The 15,357-nt window shown below is 39.2% G+C and overlaps 2 protein-coding genes across 18 annotated transcripts in view; one reads left to right on the top strand and one right to left on the bottom strand.

Moving 5' to 3' along the window:
* LOC127363552 (uncharacterized) overlaps positions 1-1,829 on the bottom strand; it is a 53,036-nt gene extending 51,207 nt beyond the window's left edge. For 4 of the 5 annotated variants that reach the window (XR_007884889.1, XM_051400151.1, XM_051400152.1 and 1 more), the window contains exons 1-2: positions 1,741-1,829; positions 464-518 (exon numbers count right to left, since the gene is read on the bottom strand). Coding sequence is in view for 4 of the 5 variants with exons in the window: in XM_051400151.1 (XP_051256111.1) it covers positions 464-471 (8 nt within the window). In the remaining variant the exon portion in view is untranslated. The remainder of the gene's footprint in view (positions 1-463; positions 519-1,740) is intronic. The other variant, XM_051400155.1, reaches the window with a different exon arrangement.
* LOC127363560 (V-set and immunoglobulin domain-containing protein 1) overlaps positions 1-15,357 on the top strand; it is a 68,091-nt gene that overhangs the window by 43,855 nt on the left and 8,879 nt on the right. For 3 of the 13 annotated variants that reach the window (XM_051400214.1, XM_051400213.1, XM_051400210.1), the window contains 3 exons: positions 9,097-9,152; positions 9,367-9,726; positions 9,913-11,657. The exons of 5 other annotated variants lie outside the window; for them this stretch is intronic. In XM_051400214.1, the coding sequence (XP_051256174.1) occupies positions 9,104-9,152; positions 9,367-9,726; positions 9,913-10,115 (612 nt within the window). In that variant the 5' untranslated portion in view covers positions 9,097-9,103 and the 3' untranslated portion in view covers positions 10,116-11,657. Of the gene's footprint in view, positions 1-7,835; positions 7,932-9,096; positions 9,153-9,366; positions 9,727-9,912; positions 11,658-15,357 lie in introns of those variants that run through there. 5 more of the 13 variants (XM_051400215.1, XM_051400212.1, XM_051400211.1 and 2 more) reach the window with 5 other exon arrangements.

Raw genomic sequence — 15,357 nt, forward strand, 5'->3', positions numbered from 1 at the left:
TATAAATACAGAAGTCATGGTGATCAGTTTTATTAAAATCAGTTTTCTTTGTATAGAGCCCAATCATAACAGAAGTGATGTCAGGACACGTATCACATAAAGAAGGTCTAGACTGTTATAAAATGAGTTACAGAGACTCAACAGGTTTCTAAGTTTCTTTTTGTGAATAAGAAAAGTGTTGTTCGATGCGTGATTTTTTTCAATGTTTGTTGTTGTAATACTCATTTCAGCCACAAGAGATACACATAAACAGGAGAGGAAACTATTTAGATCTACGTAGAAAATCAGCACAATCTTTGTCATCATACCCCCTCAGGGCTTCCATACAACAATTACAATTGTAATACACAACTGTACACACTGTGAGCTACTACAGCTGTTAACATCAGAGTGCAGAGTCTTGTTTCAGATCATCTCAGTGGACATTTACTGCAGTAGCCTCAGCTTTGAAACAAAGTCCTACCTGTTCATGTGTTTGTGCTAGGTGAATGTGAACATTGCATCAGTCAGATAATGATCTGGAAAAAGAAAAAACTGTTGTTAATGATTCAGATCAAAATGAAAAATAACTAATGAAGATTTGCTGAAACAAAGAACAATAAAGAGAAAACACCAAAGTTGCAGTAAAAATACAGAATATTTACGTTGAATATTTAAATATTTTTATTTCATTTCCTTGTTGTGGACTTGAACTCAACACAGAGGAACTATGCAGACAGTAATTGTGTCATCTATCCAAACATCAACTAAATCTTAAGTAGGAACTAAATAACTCAGTAGGAAGAGTACAGCAGGAAAGGAAAAGCCTTTTTATTTCTCGCTGCTGAATTTGTGCACATTGTCCTGTCACTGATCAACTCCTGGAAAACTGTAAGAAATGTGAAGATCAGATCCTGGAGGAGGTTTCCAGCTGAAGATGAAAGTAGTTCAATAAAGAACCCAATATGAAACACAAACATCAATGTAACCCAGGTCCCATGTAGTTAAAAAATAAAGCTAGAGTGGTTTATACAATGAGACTGGCCCTGGGCTCGTTTTAGGAAAAATACAACTTTTTATTATGTTACTTTAAGAATGTGTACCCTTAATAATGTTTGCTATTTTAATAATGACCACCACAACTGTTCTTTAAATGCAATAATCTTCATGCAGGTCACACAGAAGTTTATATCAGGACCACGAGTAGTCGACCTCCACGATAAAACTTAAATGCTCCCCACACCAAGATGGCTCCTCTCTTGGCTCTCTGGTCGATAGCATCTGTTTTTTCTCCTCATGCGTGCTCACTACTCCCCACACTAACCTGCGCCACTAATCCCACTCCTTACACATACTGTGAATGGCTCGTGAATTTTAACACAACCAAAGGCAAAACAGGAATGAAATGATTGACATGTGATAGGTAACGGGTTAGATTGATGTAAACACGGCTTCTTCCTCTCTTCTTTTCTCTCGGACCACAGATATTTTAACAGACTTAATGAACTTAAAGAACATTTTGTGAATGTATCTCTTAACTGTAAATAGTCTTATTTATTAAACTTAACATATTATATTTATGCTTTTAATTGGCACACATTTTAACCATTTTTAAATATTATGAACTCTATTTATATATGAACTTTTTTAATACAGCATGTTATTATACTGTTAGATTATTTTTATGCTCTGTCACTTGAGCCCTGTATATGATTTTTATACAGGGCTACATCAAACATACAGAAGGTTTTAGTTACTTACGTGTTTGCAGGCGAACGAGCAGCAAACAACAGAGGAAATACTGGTTTATGACTTTAACAGGAAACCCGTGACTGGAGGAGGGGCTGAATCCATTTTATTACTTTTTCCAAAATGAAAGTGAAATAAAGACAAACCACCATTTTGTCTCCTGTCTGTCTTCCCTTAACCAGCAACAATATCTGATGTTAAAAGCTGCTAAAGATTAAAACCCATCCTGCGTTTATATTCTTCAGTAAGTGGCCATGGTATAAGAGTCATAGTACACAACTGATACACACAAATAATGCACTGTTGTTCACCTTTACACTGTCCTTTATTTTGATAGGACGCCTCATCAAACTCTATCACTTATTAGACAGATCTGAGATCTGCACTGTGTGCACTTTATTGAACATATTCACAGAAGATTCATAACAACTTCTCTCATATAAAGAGAGATTTATTTACAATATGTACACATTATAAAGAGCACAAAGTCAGTGCATTGTAACAATATCCATCAGGAGGATTAAGATATAATAATGAACAATTCTCTTCTAATTCTGTTGTCTTGTTGATTCAGACTCATTGTTTAAGACTGATGATTGATAACAGCTGGAGGGAGAACAGAGCGATCAATGACTGAACCAACTTACAGCTCAATGTGAATGATTCCTCTGAGAAACTCTTCATACACTGACAACTCAAACAACTGGGACATTTTGGAGAGCTTACAGTGGAGGATCAATCAGACGATGGCTGTTTAGATGTCTTTGCTCTACTTCTGATGTTAACTGTCTGACATCAAACATGGAACATCTGGGATCACAGTGGAAGCATCATTAACATTACTTCATGTATGACATTACATTATTACACAAATTAATTTAAACTTAAACCTAACCCTTAAACTGTTCATCCTGAGACTCTGAGACCTCGACACCTTCATGTAGATGATACAGGCCTGAAACCTTGTGATCAGTAGTCAGGGTACAGTAGATAGAAAGAGAGTTGAGGGAACTGTGAGTGTTGGTTGTGAACGTCCATTCCAGTGTGATGTTATGGTTCTCCTCTGCCTGATAGGAGGTCTGTGTCACATTCACTACAAATGTTCCTGTTGAGGAGACAGAGAGGGAAAGTGAGGACCAGACAAAGTGACAACTTTAACATGTGAGCCTTTAAACTCCATCTAGAGATGTTTCTGTGGACAGTTTAGTGATGCTCTCAGTGCTGTAGAGGCCTTCCTCCTTACAGATTGAAAGATGGAAGTCTGAAAGTGTATTTGGACTTTTCTCTTCATGGATAATAAAGTGAAGGTGGAAACTAACCACAGACACAGGAGGTCGGGTTGATGAGCAGCAGGATCCAGCAGATCATCTTCTCCCTGTGAGAGGAGACAGCGGTGAAGAGTCATAAACACATACATAGTGATGTATATCTTTTATATGGTGACACCAGAGGTTAAACTCTGCACCATCAGCAGGAAACATGGAGCTGAAGAGGACATTGAGAGTTCAATCCAACATCTTTGATGGTTACTCAGTAAAACAATCATCAGATGAAGTTTGATTAAATGTGTTTGTGTGAATCCACAAATAAAAATGAAAGAATAGTTTCATATCTGTGTGTGTGTGTGTGTGTGTGTGTGTGTTTTCCTCAGGATTAGACTGACCTGAGCATGGACGTAATTTGGCGGGGGGACACAGGGGACATGTCCCCTGCACTTATTCAAAAGGTCGTTTCGGTCCCCTGCAGTTTGTACCGTCCAAAAACAATGTTACTATAGTAAACAGAGACTCGTCAAGCACTAGGACCACGAGGAAAACGGCCGCTCAAGCTGAAGCCTGTTAGTTTAGACCCGCCCACAAGCTCCTCTATTGGCTCTGCCTTTTCTTGTGGGATTGGCCGTCCCCGCCACAAACGCCTGAACTATGTGGAAGTTTGTCATACTCAAGAAAAGGTTGATGCCTTGGACAGGAAGAAACTCTGCCAGGAATTTATCTCTGCCAACGATCAAAGACAACATGTGTTTGGAAGCTCTAGATGAGGTGATGATGTTGACCCTTCTGTGGTCTTTGGCTCAAATTGACCCTTGATCACTTTTCATTTACATCAAAAATAGGATTTTCTTCCATATAACTGCCTAAAAATGACTCTGTCTGCACTCATTTCAAGTAAAATTGATTACTTGACTACTTACTCTGAATTATGGACATTTTATTCAATTTCTCCCCACCTGTGATATTCCTGCCAGGTTGACCTGCCCACCACTGGGTGCTGCTATGTAATTGTGTAAAATTGGTGGTACTGAGTTGGAGTGAAGTTGACTAACAAGGTGAAACAGAATTGGGTGATAATGTTTTGCTACATGCTTTACAACCAGTCAAACCAAAAAAGGGAACAGTAAACTTAAAAGTAGCAATAGAAAACTAGAAGAACTACTAGAAAACACCGTGAACTGAAAGAGTTAGGTAACTTCAGGGCGTTAAACCGGTTTACTTTGTCGTATAGCCTACCACATGGCTTTTAAGGTGGGGCATCATGTGAAAAGACGCCTGTCCATTTAACATTTACCAAGATGAATGACAAAACAACAAATAAACACAAACAACGATGCAGTTGTCAGATCTTACAATATAAGAATCATATATATATAAATATAGTTTTCCCCTTGAACTATGTAGAAGAACACGGAGCGATAATAGAAGCTGGAAACAGTTTGTTGGTATTAAACGTGCAGCTGTTCCTGCTGTTCTATTCAAATATACAGACTCAACCTTTACAACTGAAGTTAACTCCTGATTAACACCAACATCAATATAGATTCATTACTCACCTGGTTGGCTGCACTTCATACAAACGGGTGACCATCACCTCTCCCTTGTTCCAAGCTCCAAAGATACTGTAATGCATCCTCTCCACCGCTTCACGTCCTCTCTCTCTGATTGGTGTTGAGCAACACGCCTTTCCTGAAAACATGATTCAGCAGAGGCGATCATCATGTTTCTGCTCCACAGAACATGATTCAGCAGAGATTCATGAAAGGCGTGTTGTTTACTGGTTGACACGCCTCTGCTCCTCATGGTTGGTGGTCCGTTTGTTAGCCTGTTGTTCAACACCAATCAGAGAGAGAGGAGGTGAAGAGGCGGAGACAGGGGTGGACTGGGCCAAAAATTCAGCCCTGGCATTTTGTGTCCAGACCAGCCCACTACATTATCAGCAGACACTACATAGAAGTCCACAAATCTCGCAGCATCTCCTCTCATGCATACTACAAAGGAGAGTTATATTCCTTATAGCAGTTAACAAATAAAGCACGTAACTATGAACTCAAGGACTAAAATTGACAGCTATAGCAATCAATCAGTCCCATTGGTTGCTGTGCAGAGACACAGTCGCTCTGTTCACATGAGAACTGACACAAAGTGAGACAGCAAACACAGTAAGTAACTATAAAAAATCAACAAACAAATGATGATCTATTATTCTACCAGCTACTTAAATGAATGCCTATGTTTTAATGCAATAATAATCCAATAACATAATGTTCATTATTCTTTTATTTAATGTAAAGAGAAATCTGCACACAGTGACTCATTTGTTTAATCTCTTTGCAGCAGGCAGCGATCGAACCATGAACGAGCCGTCAAAGCCAGCGAGCCGGGGGAGGATCGCGCCCTATTTTGGTTTGTGTACAGTATTACCAGCAGCAGTTTCAGTCCTTATTGGACTTTTGATCAATGTTTAAATACCTCGTGTGGAAGAGTGAACTCAACACAACACGGAAGTTATTTGTTCTACCTCTACCTGTTAAGTGAATAATCAGTGAATGTGTGTGTAGTTGAAGCCACCCTTTTTTATATTGCTCTTACTACCTCCTATTACCAAGGTTATTTTATTGTTATATTAATGTTTAGGCCATCCTGTCTTTTGATGTTTGCACTTTGGCCATACTGCTATGTTAATGTAATGCAGTAGTCCATTCCACATCACTACTCTATCTCTTCCTCAGGCTGCTGTTAATGTTACATGTATTCTGGACATTGTTATTATTTATGTGTGTAATCTGGTTGCACCAAGAGTCACCAGTGTCCAGCAGAACCACAGTGAAACATTTTATGGTCATTCAGTAACATCTGCTGTAAGTACAAACCTCAGACCTTAACCCACTGGGCCTCCCCACCTGTTAAACACAGTGGTGATGTCATGCAGTCTTTATGAATCTGTGCCTTGACTGCAAGTTGGATGTATTAAGAGAGATTGATAATCTGTCCCAGTGGCCGTACAGCAATAAAAAGAGACTAATATTCTACCATGCTACCTCTGGGAATAACAATGGTGCATAAATGTGATGATTGAAGTTAAATCTTCGATTCCCTTTTGTACTTTGTGCGTGTGTACGTATGTATGAGATTTATAAAATGAATATAGCAGCAAACAACTATTTGCTGTGTAAATATATAGTGGAGTAATAGCATTGTTTACTGTTCTGTGCCTGTTAGTGTATGTGAGTGTCTCCATGTGAAACTGATGGTGTTTCTCATCTACCTCTGTGAATTAAGGGTTTATTTCAGCCAATGCAGAGTTGGTGATTGTTGTTGGAACAATGTAAAGAACATTTTGGTGGAATTGTTTTTATTTATGTCGAGTTTAAATGAAGATTGTTTTATGACCTGCAAGGTGTACATTTTAGCCAAGATGCGGTCCTCTTCTGCCATGTTGAACTGAACTGTAGCCCAGAACGGACAAACCAAACACTGGCTCTACACGAGGCCGTTTGTGTTTCTCACCACTTTTAAAGTTTCTCTCTCTTGGAAGTGGAGGGCGAGGAGTGTTCAGTTGTTTGCATTCTGCAGCTTCGCCACTAGATGCCACTAAATCCTACACACTGGTCCTCAGAGACTACTGAAGAGTTTCCTACAAACTCATTCTTTGTGCATATGATCTCAGTGTCACACTCATATTCTTTCATGGTGCCTCCTAGAATAATGATGGTGCTTCAGTGTGACAGCTGAACAATAATTAATTCTTTGATTCTCCTTTGGACTTTTGAAAGTTTAACACATTGTATGTATTCAGTCTGAATTAGATTTGATGTGTGTAGAGTATTTTAGTTTTAGTTATATACTTAAGATTTGCCTCATCTATCTATCTATCTATCTATCTATCTATCTATCTATCTATCTATCTATCTATCTATCTATCTATCTATCTATCTATCTATCTATCTATCTATCTATCTATGCACATGAAATACTTGTACAATACATTATGTCTGTGATTGCAGATAAATAATAAAAGTTTTTTGAACTTGTTCAATTGAAATGTATTTTTTGGAAAACAAAGTCATGCAAAATGTACAGTAATGATAATATAAAAATATTGAAAATATATTTTAGGTGATTGTTATCATCTTTGACCTCAGGTAAAAACTGGGCCCAGATTACCTAGAAACTGCTCTCCAAACTTCCTAGAAATATCTTAGACAGCAAACAACAGGAAACCAACCACCACATTTCCTGTTACAGTTGCTTCTTCTAATGACACCTTTCTTTAGCTTTAGTCAATTTAGTCATATTCCCTCAAGGAAGATTTAGGGATCATAGAAGACGGAGGGATTAACCTACAAGGTGATAAAGTGTCAATTCTCTATACAAGCAGTGAAACACTGTATTTCTATTGCTGTGGCACATTGTGTTAAGAATGTCTCATCTTTTCACCTCCTACTGCAGCTGTACAGCATCACACTGATCTGAGGTCAGTAGCAGATCCGCCACTCAGTACCTACACATTGGTATTGGCAGGCTGAGATCAGTGGGGGAAGTTTCCCTAACTCCCCTTCAGTCAGCTGTGGTCGATACCACACAGGACTGAACCATGTTTGTAGTGAGGGGTGTGAAGGGCTTCCTGGGTGATTTTAGCAAGAAACTACATCAATTTTATTTCTGAACTAACAAGAGGCTTACATATTATAATACATAATTTGCTCAGATAATTCATGTTCTATGGCCGTGTAGTATTTCGAGGGCCCCTGTAATGCTGAAATGGTTCAGCCTTTCTCAGAAGGCTAGTAAAGGAGGCGTGCTTGTGCTTTCGAAGAATCCCTGTAGTCTGAAGGGGGTTTCATGTTGGTGACAATGCTGATGGATCGGACTATACGAGATCATCTTGTGAAGCGGCTTTTCGTGCTCATGAGGCTGAAGACATACAAGGTAATGTAGCCTATTTATTCATGATGGTATTATTATTATTATTATTATTATTATTATTATTATTATTATTATTATATGAAAACAAGATTTACAACAGTTGTGATCCATTCAGTGACAGCCACTGATCATCTCATCCACATTAACGCGACTCTGTGTGCCATTAAACACCTGCAGTAACAGCTGCACTTATAGTAACAAACCTTTATAACATGTCATAGGTCTGTTATCATCACATTGCAACATATTTATGCTACTTTTTACTCCCCTGCTTGACTGATAACCTACTTTAAAGAAGATTTCATGATCAGCCTATAGAATATGATGCACTGTTATTGAGAGGCAGTGTTATTGTGACACAGATCATTACAACATGAGGCTGTTTGTATTTAGTGTTTTCATATTTGTATATGTCTATTTTGTATGGTAATTTAAATTCATTCTTAAACTTTATGTCTAGGGATAGAGATGTATAGAGATATAAAAAGCATTGCAGTTCATAAATCGCAAGAGATTAAAACACATACAGACATTTGTTCCAAGAGGAGTACCTTTGTGTAGACTCTGTTAAAGGCAATATGATTATGTCAATTACTCGACACCAGTGGCGTGCACGGGGGGGGCTCGTGGCCCAATTGTTGAAAAATGTGTGCTAAAGTGCCCTTTTTTTTTTTTCGCCCCTGCCCTTCAAAAAGTCTGTGCACGCCACTGTTCGACACCTACATTTGTATGTTGTTTATTATATTCAAGCTGCAAGGTTCACAATGTAGGATGCTGAACAGTCCTTCCATATTCACAAAACTGAATCTAAGTTAATATACTGTAATATTCTGTTCTTTGTTTACTGTTGGATTGAACTCTCCGTGTCCTCTTCAGCCAGCAGCAACACAGCTCAGCGAACATCTTGATCCATTTGTTGCCATAGTGTAGAGTTAACTACCGGTTCCATCTTGTGACAGAAATACATTACTGCAGTTTATCATCAGCATTGAGTCTTGGTGTGCAGTGAGGAAATGCTTTGGCCAGTTGTGTGTAATAATCAGGATAATAAATACAAAGGAGTATTGTAATGACTACAGACAGACTGCAGATGTTTGTTCTGGTACATGTGAGGACTGAACTTTGACCTGATGTGTTTATGACTCTTCACCGCTGTCTCCTCTCACAGGGAGAAGATGATCTGCTGGATCCTGCTGCTCATCAACCTGACCTCCTGTGTCTGTGGTTAGTTTCCACCTTCACTTTATTATCCATGAAGAGAAAAGTCCAAATACACTTTCAGACTTCCATCTTTCAATCTGTAAGGAGGAAGGCCTCTACAGCACTGAGAGCATCACTAAACTGTCCACAGAAACATCTCTAGATGGAGTTTAAAGGCTCACATGTTAAAGTTGTCACTTTGTCTGGTCCTCACTTTCCCTCTCTGTCTCCTCAACAGGAACATTTGTAGTGAATGTGACACAGACCTCCTATCAGGCAGAGGAGAACCATAACATCACACTGGAATGGACGTTCACAACCAACACTGACAGTTCCCTCAACTCTCTTTCTGTCTACTGTGAACTGATTACTGATCAGAAGGTTTCAGTCCTGTATTATCTACATGAAGGTGTCACGGTCCCACAGTCTCAGGATGAACAGTTTAAAGGACGAGTCCAGTGTGACAAAGACGTCCTCAGAGAAGGACAAATCAGACTTCATGTGTCCAGACTCAGGACTGAAGACTCGGGCCTGTACTTGTGTGAAGTGAACACAACTTATGGTGTGAGCTATAGTGAATGTCGACTCAGTGTCACTGGTGAGTTAATTCAGTAGAACTCAGTGAGTAGAACAAGACTGAGAGTCTACAGCCATCCTAGCTGCTCTGTGAGGCTGTACTTAGGAACAGTGGAGCTTAGAACTAAACACATCTTATGTATTTATTTGTAGTTTTTCTTATCTCTGTGCCGATTACCCTTGTCATTGTTAATTTTGTTTTCTGCAGCAGCTGTTGTAGAGGCCAAACCTCAGAGACCAACAGTGAGACCACAACCAGAGAGTCCACAACCAGAGAGACGGGGAAGGATCGGCCTCTATGTTGGACTGACAGCAGTTCTACTGGCTGTCTGTGTCGGACTCTGCTCTGCCTCCTGTCACTGTTTTACTAAATCTGCTGATAAGAAAGGAAACGTCTCTGTAGCTGTATAGATGTTGAGTTTCTTAGAGAAACAACCCATCAGGACTAACAGTACTCTGTCTGGAGGACCCTCTTTCGGTCGCAGTGAGCCATCAGATCGTTGGTAATGGCTCACCTTGGAGGACAATTGAGACGTTTTTTGATCCTGATTGTTTTATCCTGTATATTTTAACTGGTTAAAAGTCTGTCGCCATTGGCTTTCAGACCTGAAGTCAAGAGAGTTGTAAACTGGATATGTGTCTGTTGGACTGCCCCGACTGCTATTAGCTAGCCTGTTGGCTCAGCTATCTGGTCGCTTTAAATCTCTGGACACCTGTCCACTACTCCTGTCTTTAGGACCTGGACGACACGGTTTGAACACGGAAGATAGGAGACATGGACTTGACTCAGCCCCTCCAGTCGGGTTTCCAGTCGTAGTGAATGTGACCCAACCTCCTATCCATCACACTAGAATGGACGTTCCCAACCAACACTGACAGTTCCCTCAACACTCTTTCTATCAACTGTGACCTGACTACACAGCAGCTCTGCTGGTTGTTCGTTGCCTTTTATTCATTCACTGTCTGTCTAGAGAATGAGATTTTTACTCAGAGTCCAGTGGTGGATGTGAGAACAGTTAGAGCTCAGCATCTGGATCAGAGGAAACAATTTGATCACAGTTTTGTTACATAGTAGTTTCTCGTTGGCTGAGATACAAGATAAACATGTCTACCTCATATACCATGTATAATCTATGAAAATTCTCTTTTTTAACCTTTTGTATTTAAAGCTCAATGTGAGGAATTTATTCAAGATAAAATATATTTTTCTTTATATTCTATGGATCATGTAGCTGACTCCTGCAGGATGTAATGAAGTGTTCAGGTTCACTAAAGATCCTTCAGATCTGCCTGTTCTGATGTGTTCTGTGGTCCACTAATCAGAAGGTTGTTGGTTCCATCCCTGACTCCTCTTACTGCATGTCGAAGTGTCCTTAAGCAAGATACGGCACCCCAAATTTTTATTGTGAATGAATGAGTTCATGGGGCTTTGCCATCACTGTGTGAATGTGTGTGAAAGGGTGAATGTGGCATGTAGTGTAAAAGCTTTAACCTTTTCTTGTAATGTGCAATTTAAACTGAAATGTACTGTTACTGTTTTATTTTTGCTGTTATTTACTGTGTTACTGATTATAATTCTTTCATTGTATGTGTGCTGTAAGAAAAGCTTTGAGTTGTTCACACTGCTATTAAGGATGAAGATCAGCAGAGGGAGCTCTTTACTTTAAGTTTAAAGTCGTCTTGTTTCAGTGGATTTTGTTTTCCATATATTTGTATGTAATTTAATTGATAACATTTAATGATAATATTTTCATTCATTTCATGTATGAACCTTGTTTGTACTGATTAAGCTTGTTCAAGGATTTTCAGACAACTCTTTATCTTTCTGTTTGTAACTGTGAGGACATTCTGACTGTTGATTGATGGCTTTAATATCATTGAGTTTGAAGAGGACAGGGGCTTTAAAGTTCTATGAGAAATAAAGAATAAAATAAATAAAATCATGTGACTAAAGCTCCTCCTCTGGGTTTTATCTGTGTGAATCTGAGCTGATGCAAGTACACAGTGAATTGCTCCAAATATACTCACCTACCTGCATTAAATAGTCAAACTGGTTTAATTGATCTGTTGATTAAAAGAAACTTAATTAACAACAATTGAAATCCGTTAGGAACAAAAGTGCGAACAACTCTGTGGTTCCAGTATTGAAAATGTGAGGAACTTTTCTCTGTTTTATATCATTTTAAATTGAATATCTTTGTGTTTTGGACACTTGATGAGCAGAAATAGGCAGTTTGAAGACGTCACATTGTACTTTAGGTGGCTGAGAGAGGCTTTTTTCACAATTTTCTGACTTTTTATGAGTAAAACAAAAGATTAAATGAAAACATAATCGGCACATTAATCAATACTGGACAAAAAAACATGGTAGTATGTTTTTTATTGCTGCACTTTTATATCAAAATTCACAATAAAGTTTAAAATAAAGTTGGGGTGCAGTTTGACAAAGACGCCCTCAGAGAAGAACGAGTCCGACTTCATCTATGAGGAAAAACTAGTTGAAACAATGAAACTTTTATGAGTACACTGTAATGCGACAAGTTTTTTCAACTCCAGGAGCGCCGCTACGTGGCAGCCCATCATTCCACCATCTCTCCACATTTGCATATCTATAAGCCCTGTGTGTGTCTAAGATAAGATAAGATAAGATAAGATAAGATAAGATATTCCTTTATCGATCCCCCTTTGGAGAAATTCAAAATTGACACAGCAGCATTGGGGAATGTAGTGCAAAAAAAAAAAGGTACAGAAGTGGAGGTACAATAAGACATCACAAAATAAAATCATATAAACTATAATAGAAAATATAAGACTATAAATGAAAGTATATACGCATATACTATGCAATATTCAAGTAAGAATAGTGTGCAAATATTTGAGCAGCTTGACAAAGAATAAACTGTACATGTAGAAATTAAATATAAATAGTGCAAAAAGTTTGTGCATTGTAGGTTGGAGTTTAAACCAGTCTTAGTCAGCAGGCCACAAGGTCCTGATCCACCGGCATCCCAGAGAGCTTCTCTGTCAGCCAGAGAGGCTGGATGGTGGCAAAGGCACTGGACAAGTCAAAGAACGTGACCCTCACGGTGCTCTGTGGCTTCTCCTGGTGGGTGTAAGCTCTGTGAAGCAGGTAGATGATGGCATCATCCACGCCGATGTCAGCCTGGTACACAAACTGCAATGGGTCCAGGCAGTGTACCAGGGGTCTGAGGTACTGCAGAACCAGTCTTTCAAAGGTCTTCATAACATGTGACGTTGAGGCTACAGGCCTGAAGTCTTTGAGGTCGCTGAAACGTCCTTTCTTGGGAGCAGGAACTAAGCAGGAAGTCTTCCAGATCTCAGGGAGAGGTCAAACAGATGCTGGAACACTCCTGCCAGTTTCTCCACACACACCTTCAGGACCCTCTGGTTGACGTCATCGGGACCTCTGGCCTTGTTTGTCCTGGTCCTGGTCCTGGTGAACTGCTGTCTCACCTGGCATCTCTGATTGTAGTTTGGCCTATGTGTGTAAACAAACATCCCCATAGAGTGAGGATGGATAACGGTATATCTTCTTCTTCTTCTTCTCCTCGACTGTAAAGGTGCTAATCAGCAAACTAACATGCTAAAGAAGATGGTTACCATGGTAAACATTATGTTATAATTTTCATTGTGAGCATTTAGCTCAAAGCACTGCGCGGCTGTAGTGTTTGTACAGTTGTTGTGGAGAGTTTACAGGAAATAAAAAGTAAAGCAGTACAGTAGTACTACAGCCAGAGCTAATGTACAGCAGCAGCTAGTTGTTCCCTGGTTTGGTGGCGGTTGTCTCTGTTGTTGTTTGTCTGCTGTAAAGAGATCAAACAAATATGTGTCTGTTATTCATTTGATCAGAAAACATTTTACTGAAGAAGAAAACTAAATAACCAACAGATTAAAGTAAAGTTAAAGAATGTTCATTTATTTACAGCATTGTCTGTTATTATATTTCTAACATGCCTCTTGAAGGAGTTTTTATTAGTTTAGAAATGGCAGAATAGGAATAGTAGCTTTTTTAAAATGAGTTTGATGATGTATGTTTTTGCTTGTTATTACCACCAGATGGCGTCAATGTGATGTGATGTCATTAAATCCTACTCTCAGGTCCTTTAAGGTCACACAGTTCAAACACTGCAAACTTATGTGTGGAACCTCATGAGGACGTATGTGTAGCAGGTATGTTCTTAAACAGACAGACGTGTTTGTCTGAGTCATCAACTGTTGATGTGTCTATAGAGGCTAGTTCAGCAGCCCACACACTGATAACTGCAGTAGAATATCAGCAGCACTTTTCTGTTCATTAAAAACTGAAATTAATCTGATAAAAACCTTCTAATGAATCAACTTACCAGTGACGTTGAGTCCACATCTGGCAGAGCTCAAGCCATAAGTTGTTCTCACTTTACACAGGTACAGGCCCGAGTCTTCAGTCCTGAGTCTGGACACATGAAGTCTGATTCGTCCTTCTCTGAGGACGTCTTTGTCACACTGGACTCGTCCTTTAAACTGTTCATCCTGAGACTCTGAGACCTCGCCACCTTTAAGTAGATTATAGAGGACTGAAACCTTGTGATCAGTAATCAGTAGACAGCAGATATAAAGGAAGTTGAGGGAACTGTCAGTGTTGGTTGTGAACGTCCATTCCAGTGTGATGTTATGGTTCTCCTCTGCCTGATAGGAGGTCTGTGTCACATTCACTACAAATGTTCCTGTTGAGGAGACAGAGAGGGAAAGTGAGGACCAGACAAAGTGACAACTTTAACATGTGAGCCTTTAAACTCCATCTAGAGATGTTTCTGTGGACAGTTTAGTGATGCTCTCAGTGCTGTAGAGGCCTTCCTCCTTACAGATTGAAAGATGGAAGTCTGAAAGTGTATTTGGACTTTTCTCTTCATGGATAATAAAGTGAAGGTGGAAACTAACCACAGACACAGGAGGTCAGGGTGATGAGCAGCAGGATCCAGCAGATCATCTTCTCCCTATGAGAGGAGACAGCGGTGAAGAGTCATAAACACATGAGGTCAAAGTTCAGTCCTCACATGTACCAGAACAAACATCTACAGTCTGTCTGTAGTCATTACAATACTCCTTTGTATTTATAGTCTAGGTACAGTGTTGATGCTGATGATAAACTGCAGTAATGTATTTCTGCCACAAGATGGCGCCAGTAGTTAACTACATAAGCAGGAAACATGACAACATGAGGATGGAGGTGTTCACTGAGCTGTGTTGCTGCTGGCTGAAGAGGACATGGAGAGTTCAATCCAACATCTTTGATGGTTACTCAGTAAAAAAGAACAGAATATTATTTATATGTATTAAAAACACTCAAAAGTAGGAGGTCCTCTAATGGAGCTACAGGCTATCTACAGTACTTAGATCAATGTCTGGAAGAAATAATGATGGATATATATTGTGAAATACAAATTCATTTGATCAGATCTGATATCATTTCAGGCTTACCATTTAGTTTTAAACTGTTTATATAGTTTATAAGGACAAGAAACCAGATGTGGCATTATTAGTGCTAACGAGGGATGTGGAAGGTTAGGTAGTTACTGGATCGTTATAATGACAGTAGAGATGTAAGGTAGTTTGGAAGCTTTAGAACAGTAGAGCTTTATAAATGAATAACATG

This window comes from Dicentrarchus labrax, unplaced genomic scaffold, assembly GCF_905237075.1.
Source record: "Dicentrarchus labrax unplaced genomic scaffold, dlabrax2021, whole genome shotgun sequence".
Taxonomy (NCBI): Eukaryota; Metazoa; Chordata; class Actinopteri; family Moronidae; genus Dicentrarchus; species Dicentrarchus labrax.